Below are 13,997 nucleotides of genomic sequence, written 5' to 3' on the forward strand. Positions count from 1 at the left end.
GGTTGGTGGAGGATCTCGGGAATTTATGCGGGGGATGCGATATTGTTTCATGTTTTCTCTTGACTTATCCCTGATTAATTATCTAAGCTACGCAGACATGCAATTCGATTGGCTGGTCGGACTATTTGTATTCGATATTCTGAGTGGTGTACAGCTGTTCTTCAAGCCACAAGATTTGGGATGTCTCGGTACTCTAGTCATGAGTCCCTTATGGGTGGCACAAGGAGAAACCCTCGCATAGTTCCTCGGTGCCCTTATTCGTCGGAGCCCTCTTAAACTACATACTAGGTAGTATGGGGATGAATAAGGGGCTTCGCCATCAAATGTACTTTAAAATACGTCTACCTATCGTTAAGATCTCGCTAGAATTCTCCCTCTCCCGTTTTAAGGCATGTCGTCACTTTGTCAATTGTTGGATAGTATTTGCCAACCTCTGGATAGATTCGATAATTTCATCTTCCTCGTTCCATGCCCAGCATAGTCTAGTCCCCCGGTTCCAACTTGCGTTTGCCCTCTTCATGCTCTCGGGGTCTCCGTTCACGACGAAAATTTCACCCGGCGCGATGTTCAAGCCATATTTATCCCCACCAACTCGGACGATATCAGCAGCTGGTGGAAAGGTTTCCTTGTCCGGATAGTCCAAATACATGAAAAACCCCCCTGCCAGTTTAGTCTTGATGTGGTTCCCTTTATCGTCTCGGGCAGAAGTTTCGTAAGGTGACCCGGTAGATATCTTGATTCCAAGTGGGTAAAGGTGAGTCTTGATAGCATTCACTAGAATATTGTATCGTTTCCGGTATATTGGAATTAATGTATTTTGCACATGGTCTTCTAGAATACCGGACACGAGCATGTGATCGATCAAGTAACATGTATATTGACTTTGACAGCCACCAGAATGCGTCGCTCCACTGAAACCCGAGTTATAAGAATCTCATCGAGACTGTTTGAGAGAACATTTCACTTACGCTTGAGACAAGCCGTAGACGAAACTTGGAGTCGCTTCACACCAACCGACTCGCAGGCCAGGAGCGGCTAGCTTTGAGAATGACCCATTACTTACTGTATTGCCCCATTCATCCGTGTAACCCATCTGTCTGTCGATGTCCGCCAACCTCGGAGGGATCTCCATATCCTTATGTGGGATATTGTCGTCGGCCGGCCAAGCGAGAAAGTCGTAGACATCGTCTGCGATCAAAAGGATATCGTACTTACGTGCTAGCTCCACCAAGGCTTTGCGATGATGCAGTGACATCGTTTTGCCGCTCGGGTTAGATAGTGTCGGCACCACATATAAAGCGTACTTGTAAAGCTTTCTATATCCAAGGCTTTCGGGTTTGGTGGCTGGCGCCCCGGAAATTTGAGCACCATCGACGTACTTGCACTCTTCCTTCTCTAACTGGCGTCGCAGAAACTCAAGGTCGATGCCCTCGTCGTCCTCAGGAACTCCTTGCATTTTCGGACCGAAACCTGCGTCCAAAAAGGAGTTAATGGCAAGGAAGTAGGCAGGCTCTACGAGAAACATGCGACGCGTGTACAGGGGATCGGTAAATTTCTGTAGAATTGCTGTAAGTCCTCCCGAGGCACCATTCGTGATTATGATGCGGTCTTGGGTAATGGGACCAGGCGCAGGCCGATATTTCTGGCTGAGCCATGTAGCGACATGTTCGCGAATTTCGTCTTCGCCGTGATCGGGGCCGTATGTTAAAGCCCAGTCCGATTTTTCGCGCTGTAATAGCACAACTTGAGAGGCGGCCGCTAACTTGTCCGCCGCCTGTAGACGCGGCGACGGACGACCAATTAAAAGGTTGATTGGACTTAACGTCGAAGGTCCTTTCAATCCCACGATTGAAATATCTGAGCTCATCTTCGAGTAAGATATGAAGTTTACGTTAAATGAACGTCTCCTGGTTTGTCCAGATAGTGAAAGTGCAACTTTGGGGAAACGGTAAAGATGAGTATGGTAAAGACGACAACGACTAAAGCAAGCCACAGAGGAGCAAAGTCGGCTTTCGATGCATTGCATCTCCGAGTTACGGACCCCGAATTTGAGCTACTTGGCTATTCAAGTTAGTTCGGTGAGAAAAGGCGCAACGGTAACATACGACAAGGACGTCATCATATACCTACTTCCAGGATTCCAAGTTGAAATGATTTATACTGGGTAGGTAGGTACCTTTGTAGGCACTCTTCGAATATTAATCAAGACCATTACCTTAGGTATGTGGCATGTAACCGTAGAGTTAAGTGATCTTATCATGAGGTTACAGAATAGATCTCTTAGGAGTTACAGGTACCTAGTACCTACATCTGGTCGAACACTTCAGGGGTAACCCACCTAAAGAGACCCTATAAAGTAACCCCTATTCTTGGTATATTAATGCGCATCAGTTGATATTAATCAGAGTCCGGATTGTCCCTCCCACACGGTTAGTTACCTAGACACCTATCTATGCGCAACCTGATAACCCGCACAATGTGACCATCAATTTCCTTGGATGTCTTGCGGTTTGACGCTTGCATTTACATGTACCTACCTACCTATTAGATAGGTATCTACCTAGGTACACATGTTTATATATATGCCCTTTTAAAGATCAATCTTGCATAGAATAAGCGCTACCGGCTCACTGAACAGGCAATTCGAATTAAGCCGGTGGTGCTTATTCTTTTGCTATTCTTTTGCTATTCTTTTGCTTGTGATGAGAATAGTTACCATCTGATTTTCTATTGTTTTTGGTCGAGAGGACTATTTGTCAAGTGGATTACCTCCAATTAATTAGAGGCTATTAATTGGTAGCCTTCGTCATAGGAAACTTAGTTCTAGTTTCCGAACAGGAAAAACATCGGATACCTCGCCTTGATCGAGCATTTCCTAAGTCGTCTTCGTGGCTCAGTTGGCTAGAGCGTTGGTCTCATAGAAATATGACCTAATCTTCAAAAGATTGGGATATCCAAAGGTCGTGAGTTCGAGCCTCACCGAGGACAGTTAGCTTTTTATTTTGTCTTTGGGTTCCAAGGTTCCTATTGTTTCAATTTATTTTTTAATGGCAATACCATTATTTTTTATTATTGTTTATGAGGTGTAGTAATTGGTTTTACGAACCGTATGATAAATTCAGATGGCACTCGGCATTAAATATTGTCTATTCTTTCATTCTTTTATTCAGCTCATAACCACCTACCTATCGCCTGGTATAGGTCATTGCACCCCCCCCCAAACCTAAGCATACCTCGCTTTATCTTTCCCACCTTTATCTTGTTGTGCTTGTTGCTCAGGAGTGGGCGAAGGTAACGGCGACGGTATCGGTGTAGATGCTAAGTCGCCGGGTGTAGGTTGACTTCCAAGTTGATCCATAACTCTGCTGTCAGCGCCCTTCCCTTCGGCAGCCTTTAGCACTTCCATTAGCTGTCTCCCACCCTCGGGCCATAATACTGGTCCCTTGGAATTGCTCTTTCGACTATTATCAGGAACCTCGTTTCTCAAGATTTTCTCTACCGCGATTTTGTTTACCCCGTAGAACTCAGCGTTGGCGTCTGGCCTCTGAACTACTACTGTACCGTCGACTTGCACGCCACCGTATAAGCCACGGCTCTTCATGTAGCTCCAGACGGGTTTGACGCTCTTCCCTACCGCGGCCTCGATACTGGTTCCCGCGCCTATGGGGCCGGCGACGACTGCTATTTCTCCTCCTAAGCTCACGCGCGGCTTCGCGAAAGCATCCACAGCTGCTTCAGTATTGAGTACGCACACGCAATCGTAAATGTCGAGCCCAGCCATGAGTCCTGCGCCTAATGTGTGAACTAAGAACCCGGCTGGAGGTGACCAGCTGCCGTCCGGTAGGCGCGCAACGACAAGTCCGGAACCGCCTGCGCCCGAAATATGGAACCCCGTACGGAAGGTCGTGAAGATAGCAAGGCCCTTAGCGTTAACGATCGCTGCTTGTGGGATCTTGACCAAGACCTTGGGCTTGCTGCTGGGTCCGCCCGAGCTTATACTGCTGCTCGATGATTTTATTGGTCCGCTTTCTTGAAATCCATCTTCTGTAGAACACCGGACATGTTAGCGCCACTTCTCTCAATGGAAACTTTCCAGATTTCCCCTCGAGAAGCATATATGAAATCGGGATACAAGGGGAAACGTACTACAGAAACTCTTTAAGATACGCGCTGCCTTGTCGCATTCTTTATCCATGCTCGTGGGCCAGAATGCCTCAGACCCAAGCATGTTCGTTAACTTGTTAATCGGCGCACCAGCTTTGACTCCCCATTGGTAAAGTTTGCGTCCAAAGCCTGACTTTGAAGGCTCAGACGTCTCACCGGTACCGGTAGCGGTATGAGGAATAGAGGCCCCCGTGGCGGGAGGAGGTTGCGCGACTTGTGGGGGATCAGGACGAGGTGGAAGAACTGGAATCTTCTCGTCAGAGTACGTAAAGCCAGCGCTACCCCCACTTTCCTCATACGTAGGCGGCGGCGCATTTGGATCTATATTAGACAGATGTGCCTGGCTTGGAGGAGGGCCAGGCGGCGGGGGCGGGTAGTACTGCTGTTTCGCATTTGATGGTGGTGGTCCTGGGGGAGGAGGTGGGAATTGTGCTTGTTGATGTTGATTAGGTGGTGTTGGATAGGACTGTGGAATATCGCCGACGAGCTCGGCGTAGAAAGTATGAGGATCCCCAGATTGGGGTGAATGGCTCGGATGTCCGCTCATCGTAAAAAGGCTTAAATAATAACTATTAGTTACAACATTCAAGTGTAATTAATAAGTTTCAGTATTCTTAAAATACTATAGCGAAGTGAAAGTCGACGGGTAACGATGGGATCCTAATTTTGAAGAAAGTAAATAAATAAAAAGGAGGGAAAAGGTCGTAGAATTATATGACTCCGAGGTCTGGAGTAGAGCGACACCGACTAATAGAGCGCAAATGGTAATTGTTATAGAAGATTGGTAGCTTGATCAAAGCTCCACGTACGACGGTGGCTCAGATAATTAGATTTGCCTTGTAAGATTCTAATTGGATGGCAAACAGTTTAGGGGTAAGTGTTAGATACTTCCAACGTTTATGTCGGGCAGCCATGAGAAACGATCTGATATAATGGCGGGGGTGACGACTTCCCAGGTTTGATGTCATCGCCACACGCGAAGGTACCTTCCTAAGGTAGGCGCAGCTGCCTGTTAGCCTGGGTTCATAGATTTAGTCTATAACTGGATCCAACCCATTTCAATGCTAAATTCATTACCTGCATGCATTTAGTTAGTGCGCTATGTAGGTGACTTCCTAGCTCCGTCTAGAGGTTACCTCTCGTATTAATGTAGTTCTAGAACGACACCTAGTTGGTATGATCACAGCCTTTAGGACACAATAATAGGTAAGTACCTAGGTAGATAATCGGAAAATAAAGAGGTCAAGGTATTCTCAGGGAGATGCACTTGTCCAGCAGGGAAACTATAATGTGTAAATAAAGTCCCAGGGACCCCTATTTTCATCTATTCCGATCTCGAGCACGAATATTCGCCGTGGTCGACTCCTAGCCCTCAACGACCCTAGAATACACGCAATACACTACAAGTACAGACCCTCAGGCTCTCCTTCTTGCTTCGTACGAAGAACTCTTTCTCTCGCTGCCCTGAAGTCTGCCATCTGTACACGCATACGACGTTCACGTAGAGCCATCAAACCGGCTTCAGAGCAAATCGCTTTGATGTCGGCTCCGGAGAGGTCATCCTTTTGGCTAATAAACTCATCGAGGTCGACATCCTCGTTCAGGCTCATCTTGCTGGTGTGAAGGTTGAAGATCTTGCGCTTTGTGTTCTGATCAGGATTTTCGAAGAGGATCTTTCGATCGATTCGTCCAGGTCGGATCAACGCGGGGTCGAGCGTCTCGATCTTGTTAGTTGCCATAATCACCTTGACGTCACCACGGTCGTCAAAACCGTCGAGCTGATTGAGCAGCTCCAGCATGGTTCGTTGAACCTCACGCTCGCCTCCGGATGTCGAATCGTAACGTTTCGTACCAATCGCATCAATCTCGTCGATAAAGACAATTGAAGGGGCATTTTCGGCTGCGACCTATCATATAATTAGCATAGGAATAGATCATAAAGCGTGTACCGTGATCATACCTGGAAAAGCTGCCTGACAAGTCGCGGGCCATCGCCCAGATACTTCTGTATTAGTTCGCTTCCGACGATACGCAAGAAGGTGGCCGAAGTCTGGTTGGCGACAGCCTTTGCCAGCAATGTCTTTCCAGTTCCCGGGGCACCGTAGAGGATGACACCCTTGGGAGGCTTGATACCCATCTCTTCATACAGCTCGGGATGCAGAAGTGGTAGCTCAACCGATTCCCTTACTTCCTGGATCTGCTGCTCCAATCCGCCAATATCGGCGTAAGACTCGGTTGGTGCTTTATCAAGCTTCATGACATTGACAGCCGGGTCTGTATCATCCGTGAGCACACCAACGATTGAAACGCTCTTGTGGTGTAGCAAGACAGAAGCACCGGGCTCGAGTAAGTCTTTGTCAACAAAACTCATGATGCTGACATAGTATTCGGGGCCAGTAGTACTGGAAACGATAGCGTGGTCATCATCAATCATCTCCTCGAGTGTGCCGACACCCATCGGGCTGCCGCGCGTGTCATCGACCCGTCCGCGTTCATCGGCCATCCGGTCGGGAGCATCAAGATCGGGGGCGGGGCCAGTGTTATCCTTTGCGGCCTTTGCTTTTCTTAAGCGCTCCTGGTTCTCAACAAATTCCTCCTCGAGAAGTAAGTGATCGTGAATGCGCTGCATTCGGAGCAGGCGAAGCTTGCATCGACTAGTTGGGTAGACGGCAGGGAGCTTAGCTGCAGCAGAAGAGCCAGCAGCCTTTCTTTTCTTGCGCCCGATACGGGTCGTTGGACGAGGTGGTGGCTCGTACTTTGGTTTATCCTTCTGTTGACGAAAATCGCATTAGAAATTTGGACGTAATGAAATAAGCAGCTAAGGCTAAGGAATATATATAATTCAAACCCATCAGAATATCTATTAACATACCTTCTTATCCTTTTCGTCTCGGCCTTCTCGGCCATCGCCCATTCCAGATTGGTTTTGACCCTATGCGTAACGTTAGCACGGCATAAACAAACGAGTGATCTTTATATTTAGGCAAGCTTACCATTTTGACAAGCTACTTGCCCAGGCCGGGTTAAGAATTGGATGAGGTAATAGGCGATGAGCTTTATGGCTGATGGGCAATTAGGAATAACAAGTTAGATAAAAAACGTAAATTTCCATAAGTTGGCGGAGGGTGGACGATGAAGTTAGGTTGAGAGTAAGCGGATGGATGGATGATGAATAAGTTAGAAGTTGAGGCGAACGATTGAAGCTTCGTTGATAGTTCAAGGTTCTAACTTCCAAGGTCTAGCGCTACCTAGAGAAATCAGGCGCCCAAGGGAAACGCGTGCATGCAAAGCTTACATAATGCACAATTTGTGATACTGAATACAGTACCATGGCACAGTGCACACTGTAAATGATCTATGGACGATAGATCGGAATGTACCGGGGTACTTATCCCGATCAGCCCGGGAAAATACCTTGGTACTGCTTACCTAAATTCGGCGCATGTGGCCAGTGCATGTGCAATTACTGGCGTGCCCACCTGGCAGTGGTTGCCAGTTTTGAAGTTTGCGGTATTACAACGGTGGAATTGACTTTTGATAGACGAAGCTTGACCTTTTTTCCCTCTCGTCATAGTCGTGAACAAATCAAACTCTCCCCCTTCTACTACCTTACACCAACACTCGCCGCTCTTAATCTATCGGAAGCTACCCTTAAGCTTCCTATAGATCAATTGCTGCAAGATGCAAGCCATATCGAGACATTTGCGGCCAGGCGCTGCCTCTCTGCGCCAACTTTCCCGACGAGCCTACAGCTCCTCGACATCTCCTTACTCCCAGACGATCGATAATTTGCGCATTAACGGCGACACAAAGGTTATCTACCAAGGGTTTACTGGAAAGCAGGGAACGTAAGCGCTAGCCATTCTCACCTTAGATTTATAGATTTATAGATATCGTCGTCGGGAGACTCGAGTTAATATTATTATTATCTTGACGTAACCTGAAACTTGGAAAAGACTCACATGCTAATAATACCGGGTTCTCTACAGTTTTCACGCCCAACAAGCTATCGAATATGGTAAATGCGTCCAATATCCGACACCGTAAAATCTTTACGATCATCGCTTCACATGTGAAGGAACAAATATCTAACAGCTATCTCTAAATAGGCACTAAGGTTGTTGGAGGTACAAATCCTAAGAAGGCTGGCCAAGAGCATCTCGGTCTCCCTGTCTTCGGCAATGTCAGTGAAGCTGTGAAGGCGACTGGCGCAAATGCTACCGCTATTTTTGTGCCGTAAGTGCTGAGTTACCAATGTGAAACATGGAGAGCTCCTTGAGCTGGAGATACTGATCAAAATTCATTCTTAGTCCCCCCCTAGCCGCTGCTGGTATCGAAGAAGCTATCACTGCCGAAATCCCCCTCGTCGTTTGTATTACCGAGGGCATTCCTCAGCATGGTGAGTTCCTCGGCTTACTCTTACTCCCATCCCAGCTTTCATTATTTCTGACCAAGTCCCGAAGACATGGTTCGCATTACCGATATACTCAAGTCGCAGTCCAAAACCCGTCTCGTTGGCCCTAACTGCCCTGGAATTATCGCCCCCGGCCAGTGCAAAATTGGCATCATGCCCGGCTTCATCCACAAGCGTGGCCGCATTGGTATCGTCTCTCGTTCCGGAACACTGACTTACGAGGCCGTCAACCAGACCACCCAGGCCGGCCTTGGACAATCCCTCGTTGTTGGTATTGGCGGTGATCCATTCAGTGGAACTAACTTCATCGACTGCCTCAACGTTTTCTTGAAAGATGAGGAAACAGACGGCATTATCATGATTGGAGAGATTGGTGGATCTGCCGAGGAGGATGCCGCGGATTTCCTTAAGGCAAACAACACGGTCAACGGTGGTAAGCCCGTTGTCAGCTTCATCGCCGGTATCAGCGCACCCCCAGGACGACGGATGGGTCACGCCGGTGCCATTGTGTCCGGCGGGAAGGGTGGTGCGGACTCTAAGATCAAGGCCTTGGAAGCGGCTGGCGTGGTAGTAGAGCGCTCACCTGCGGGTCTGGGACGTGCTATGAGGGAGGCTTTTGTTAAACGGGATCTACTATAAATAACATGTCTCCTATATGGATAGAAAGAGGCGGTTGACTAGATATATTACAGCCTTGACGAGCTTAAACGGCCGGGAGACTTGTAATGCTGTATCCATGTGGAAGCACATATCGAAGCACGAGTGCCGGTGGTAAGCTGGACTGCATTTTTGCCAGGAAAGCATCCTGTGTGTTTTTACTTAACTCTACGATAGACGGATGGCGGATGGCGGATAGTGCATTGTATCTTGTTATATTTGTCTCCCCGACAAACTCAAAGTCACACCATTGAATGCTCTTCAAAACTCTTGTGTCCTGTGTCAAGTCTACTCTGACGGAGTTAATGTCTGCAAAAGCTTTAAGATACGCCACATTAAAAGCGAGATATGTGAGAGTAAACTTTCAGAATTATTCAAAACTTTAAACAACAATGAACAAGGATTTAAATGCCATTATTTAAGAGAAATATTCCACAACAATTTGATAGGAATTATGTTATATAGGTACTTACCTAGGTACCTAAGTTGTAGTAACCCCTGTTCTCACATTATGAGGCAAAAAAGAAGAAAACGATGACAAGTGGCACAATTGTAAAACCCCCAAAAGAATTAATAAAGAACGACAGAAGTTAGTTATCTATATTAATGAATGTTGATCTTTGCTCCCAGGAGGTAGAACCTTAATGATTTTTGATTTTTTTTTCCTTTTTAGAAATATTTTCATGGCAGCAATTACCAAACCTTCGGTAACTCCACTATAGCTAGCTCCCAATAATTCGCCTAGTAAGACAAAGGAACCGGGTTGTCCATATAATCATGCACCTTAGACTGTGTCCATTCTCCCGTCTTGCCAATGGACTTGACGATACCGGTAGTTGAGCCTCCTCCAAGAAGCACGGTGAAGATACCACGCAGGGGGAAACTCCCATAGCTTGGATAGCTCAGGTCGAACGGCGGGGCAGAAGCGAAGATGTCCTCTACGGACGGGTGCGTAGTAATCTCAGCTGGCGTAATCTCCAGAATCTGCGGGTTGATGTTATGGTAGTCTGAGGCAATGGCGGGATCCCCGAAGATATAAGTGCCGCCACTGCCCCAGTGGTCTGTCTCCAAGTCATTGACAATTTCAGTACGAGCCGGGATGCGGCTTGCTGGGATCTGCCACGGCGCCACGGGGACTTGAAGTTCTAGACTCAGGGCGCCACAGAAGTCGTAGAACCGATCCCATTCATATGGGCCGTAACAATAACCGGGTCCGTAGGCTCTCTGTGTGAAGTCATCTGCTTCGTAGCGGTCGATGGCTAAGAAGTCGGGGCGATAGTCGCCGCTGTATACTCCAAGAGTCTTGACGTAATCGGCAGTTTCCTTGGCCATCTCAGCTGGACCGGTCGGGTCATCCTTCTTATAAATCCAGTCCGACTTCCCAACACCCCAGAGATTGGTTTGCCACCCGAATGTCGCCTTAGGGGCAACAGTTCGTATCAACCAGTTAACAGCAACGACATATCCTTTCAGAGTATCGGTGACGCTGTCGGGAATTTCGGCGTCGACTTTTCGGTATTTTAGGGCATCCTGTAGCGGTTCTCTTACGACCATGTCGTATTCAGGCTTGATCATCTCACCGGTAGGTCCTTTCTGACACTCCCCGAGGAAGTCCGGGTTGACAATGTAGCCAACAGGTACGGATTGTGTAGCCGTACTATTGGCTATACTCATGGATAATATCAAATTCCCGAAACTGTACATGAGAGCATCCTTGTTCTGGAGATGCGTGAAGTCATCGCCTTGGGATAGATTAACCGTGTACGAGATCATGATTGGTAGTACCGGATGTTTGAGCTCGCTCGCCGCAGCTTCCGCGAGCTGAATCGTCTTTCTAGTAGCCGGGTCATCTTCTAAGTAGCGGTCTGAGTCGCCAGCACCATCATTCCCAGCATACTTGAAAGCTGCGTATGCATCAGCTGCGACGAAATCGCTTCCGGAGAGATCATACAAATCGGTAAGCCCGCCGTAGCTGAGAATATCTGGGAATCCCCTGACGGCTAGGCTTGCCCCTTTCTGAGTCGTGAGCTGCAGAACAGTGCTTCCATCGCTGTTCACGGTGAGCGTAGCAGGAGCTTGGACGCCGTAAACAGTCGAATCTATAATGAAACCGTCAGCTTTGACAATGTAATCACCGGGGGCGACTGGTACGTCAAACTTGGCAGAGTTTGAGGCAATGCTGATTTGTTGCTTATAGATGACATCCTGGCTTGTTGAAGCGAAGCGTATGGGTATAGACACGTCAGATCCTGTGGCATCTGTTTGTATCTCGACGGGTAGAACCACGAAACCAGTGGTGTCGACATTCTCTGCCTTGATATCGTTTTGGTTGATGGAGACCCGAATAAGGCTTTGTGAAAGTTGTACGTTTTGAGCAGCGCTATACTTTACATCATTGAGAGTAATTTGAGCGCTGATATCGACGCTTCCCGAGACGGGAAGCCGTCGCAATTTCTTCGTGCCATTCGGACTCAAGAAGTCATCGAACCATGTAGCGTTGTTGTCGTCAACCACTTTGACATGAAGCCGTTCTGTGGTGATTGGCTGCGAGAGAGCCCCGATGCTGACATCAAGGGCAGAGTATTTCTGGACCACACCATAAGTCACGCCTATGTCTGTGTTCCCTCCTACTTGGACTTCTACTTGGCTTGGTGAAGCTAGAGCGGAGGCCACTGTGGTTTCGTCCGAGGTGGCTAGGTCAGCAGCCTTGACATCGTACTTGTAAGCTTCTACTGTGTATGACTCCGTCGTGCCCGGCGCTGAGGCAAGTATAGTATCTTCTGTACCATCCCTCTCAAGGTACACGACTTGCTGAGCATCCGTTAGCGCCGGGTCAGGGGTTGTCGCAACCTTGACTATGACAGTTCCGCTTGGTAAACTTTCGGCGTAAAGCTTGAATGAGTTTTTGAAGGTGTCAAGGTCAGTCGTCAAGTCACCAACAATACCGAAAGTGAGGTGGTCGTCATGTACGAATGTGTGCGGCTCGGTAAAATGAACCTGTGCCGTGACATCGTTCACGTCTTCGCTGGGTTTACTAGGATATACCTGTGATTTTGTCGCCTCGTAGGAAGTAAGGGATACATCGCAAGTAATCTTACCCGTCGCCTTGGGTGACTTGAACTTGAGACCCAATAATTTCTGGATAGTCACAGAGGTATCATCATCGTAACGAATGTTACTGACGACAAGTGTTCCATACCAAATATCGGGGCTAGGGGAGTCAACGTCGCAGATGATGTTTCGAGACATGACGAAGTGGAAAGGACGACAGTTTAGCTGCGATGATGATATAGGTACTGGTTTATCTGATTAATAGTAAAAGTTTCCGAGTCGTGCTGCTGCTTGGGTGGAGACATAGATTTAACAAAAAACACAGAGGGAGCCAGTTGTTTATATATTTGAATCTGTCCTTATGATATCGTGTGGTCGCTGGAATCGAATACCGTAGTAATTACCCTCCATCCTATAGAGCGGTCTATGATTTGACCAAAATTCTCGAAACTGTTTTCCTAGTGCTGCATTGATAGGTCGTAGCTCACAAGACGCGGATGTATTTTTCCCGTCATCCGTATAATGAAGCCATCGTCACCCAACATTACCGGTGGAAACAATAAGCGTGAAAGTATTGGTTACCTGAGATATAGTTAGGAAAGAGGTGGACGATTAAGTAGATTAAACAGTAAACATTGGTGAGCTAGAAGAAACGTTTCCTCATATCCTGATTCTGGTCAAAACAGTGCGGCATGGTTTCCTATGCCACCAAGAAGATCACAGGTTCTGAATATCTGAATCTCACTCATATTCTCCACCCATCCTCACGGTTACGGCAGCAACCCGCTGCACAGCAGCTGTGACGAAGCTATTCGGGAAGGTATCTGTCATGGCATATGTGAATGTCGTGGCGGATTTGACGCACTATGGGTACAATTGTCTAACATCGGTGAAGCTTGGCACAAAAAAAGTTTCAGCTGTAGGTAATTGACGGTAGCAGACGAGATCTGTAGGTTGCCAGTGGTATATTACTTACATGCGATTGACCGCCGTAATATGTTCCTGTGACTCAGCCAATTCTACGACTGGACCGCTTTTATATTGCTGGGTTATTCAGACGTAATGAATACTGGGTACGCAATTCAAGAAGAGATATGGGCGAAAACGGACAGACAGGGGATTCGGGAACGGACACTTCGGCGGTATGCCGAGGTCACACGGCAGCCGTTCTGGACGAAAGAAACGCCATAAGACGGTGTTTTCAGCTGGTGGCGATACGCCTAGAGCAGCCACAGCGTCGTCTGCTTGGAAATACATTTGCCTACTTCTAGGTATTCTTCGTTGCGAAATGACATCGTAAAACTTATACCTGCGTGACTTTGTAGGTAGGTAGGTACAGAATCGTGTTATGTACGTAACCTAATAGATAGGTAGGTATTTCTTCAGAGTCTTGAGTTGACCCCCTAGTTACCCGGTCTCGATATAGGTACTCTATGTACTAAACTTGGCATTAGACTTACGGAGTACTCGGTTTGACCATTCTCATCTGCACGTATTTATAAATTACCTAATGTTGAAATGAATTTTGGTAGAAATGCATGCGTGCGATATGTTACTGATGCCGTAAGGTAGGATCTGTGTCTGGGTCCGAGGAGATTGCCCCTCAGGAAGAAGTCAGCCATCGTGATTTTGAAGCCGGCGTAGGAAGAACGACATTAGGATCAGCATTCCAAACCCATAACATCGATACCTACTTCCTCGTGGATGGGCT

At 47.4% G+C, this 13,997-nt stretch overlaps 5 protein-coding genes and 1 non-coding gene across 6 annotated transcripts; 2 read left to right on the forward strand and 4 right to left on the reverse strand.

The window, feature by feature from the left end:
- Positions 1–30: 30 nt before the first annotated feature.
- GGS22DRAFT_176417 (PLP-dependent transferase) lies at positions 31–2,144 on the reverse strand. The gene is made up of 2 exons (XM_047963410.1): positions 969–2,144; positions 31–911 (listed from the first exon to the last, which is right to left on the reverse strand). The coding sequence occupies exons 1-2, from the start codon at positions 2,024–2,026 to the stop codon at positions 398–400; spliced, it is 1,572 nt and encodes a 523-aa protein (XP_047813716.1). The 5' UTR covers positions 2,027–2,144; the 3' UTR covers positions 31–397.
- A 738-nt stretch (positions 2,145–2,882) lies between these two features.
- On the forward strand, positions 2,883–2,988 carry GGS22DRAFT_t142. Its single transcript has one exon. It is a non-coding gene; the product is annotated as a tRNA-Met (tRNA).
- On the reverse strand, positions 2,898–5,111 carry GGS22DRAFT_176419 (DUF500-domain-containing protein). The gene is made up of 2 exons (XM_047963411.1): positions 4,147–5,111; positions 2,898–4,044 (listed from the first exon to the last, which is right to left on the reverse strand). The coding sequence occupies exons 1-2, from the start codon at positions 4,709–4,711 to the stop codon at positions 3,224–3,226; spliced, it is 1,386 nt and encodes a 461-aa protein (XP_047813717.1). The 5' UTR covers positions 4,712–5,111; the 3' UTR covers positions 2,898–3,223.
- Positions 5,112–5,260: 149 nt separating this feature from the next.
- On the reverse strand, positions 5,261–7,393 carry GGS22DRAFT_176421 (26S proteasome subunit P45). The gene is made up of 4 exons (XM_047963412.1): positions 7,158–7,393; positions 7,037–7,096; positions 6,125–6,934; positions 5,261–6,071 (listed from the first exon to the last, which is right to left on the reverse strand). Exons 1-4 carry the CDS (start codon positions 7,158–7,160, stop codon positions 5,565–5,567), a joined length of 1,380 nt encoding a protein of 459 aa, XP_047813718.1. The 5' UTR covers positions 7,161–7,393; the 3' UTR covers positions 5,261–5,564.
- Positions 7,394–7,672: 279 nt separating this feature from the next.
- On the forward strand, positions 7,673–9,591 carry GGS22DRAFT_176426 (succinyl-CoA synthetase-like protein). Its single transcript, XM_047963413.1, has 5 exons — positions 7,673–8,012; positions 8,154–8,182; positions 8,274–8,400; positions 8,475–8,563; positions 8,628–9,591. Exons 1-5 carry the CDS (start codon positions 7,846–7,848, stop codon positions 9,215–9,217), a joined length of 1,002 nt encoding a protein of 333 aa, XP_047813719.1. The 5' UTR covers positions 7,673–7,845; the 3' UTR covers positions 9,218–9,591.
- Positions 9,592–9,976: 385 nt separating this feature from the next.
- Positions 9,977–12,484, reverse strand: GGS22DRAFT_193799 (putative hydroxymethyltransferase; the record flags this gene model as incomplete). Its single annotated transcript, XM_047965420.1, has 1 exon — positions 9,977–12,484. The coding sequence occupies one exon, from the start codon at positions 12,482–12,484 to the stop codon at positions 9,977–9,979; it is 2,508 nt and encodes an 835-aa protein (XP_047813720.1).
- Between the last annotated feature and the right edge of the window lie 1,513 nt (positions 12,485–13,997).

Source organism: Annulohypoxylon maeteangense, assembly GCF_022496945.1.
Source record: "Annulohypoxylon maeteangense strain CBS 123835 unplaced genomic scaffold GGS22scaffold_36, whole genome shotgun sequence".
Classification (NCBI taxonomy): Eukaryota; Fungi; Ascomycota; class Sordariomycetes; order Xylariales; family Hypoxylaceae; genus Annulohypoxylon; species Annulohypoxylon maeteangense.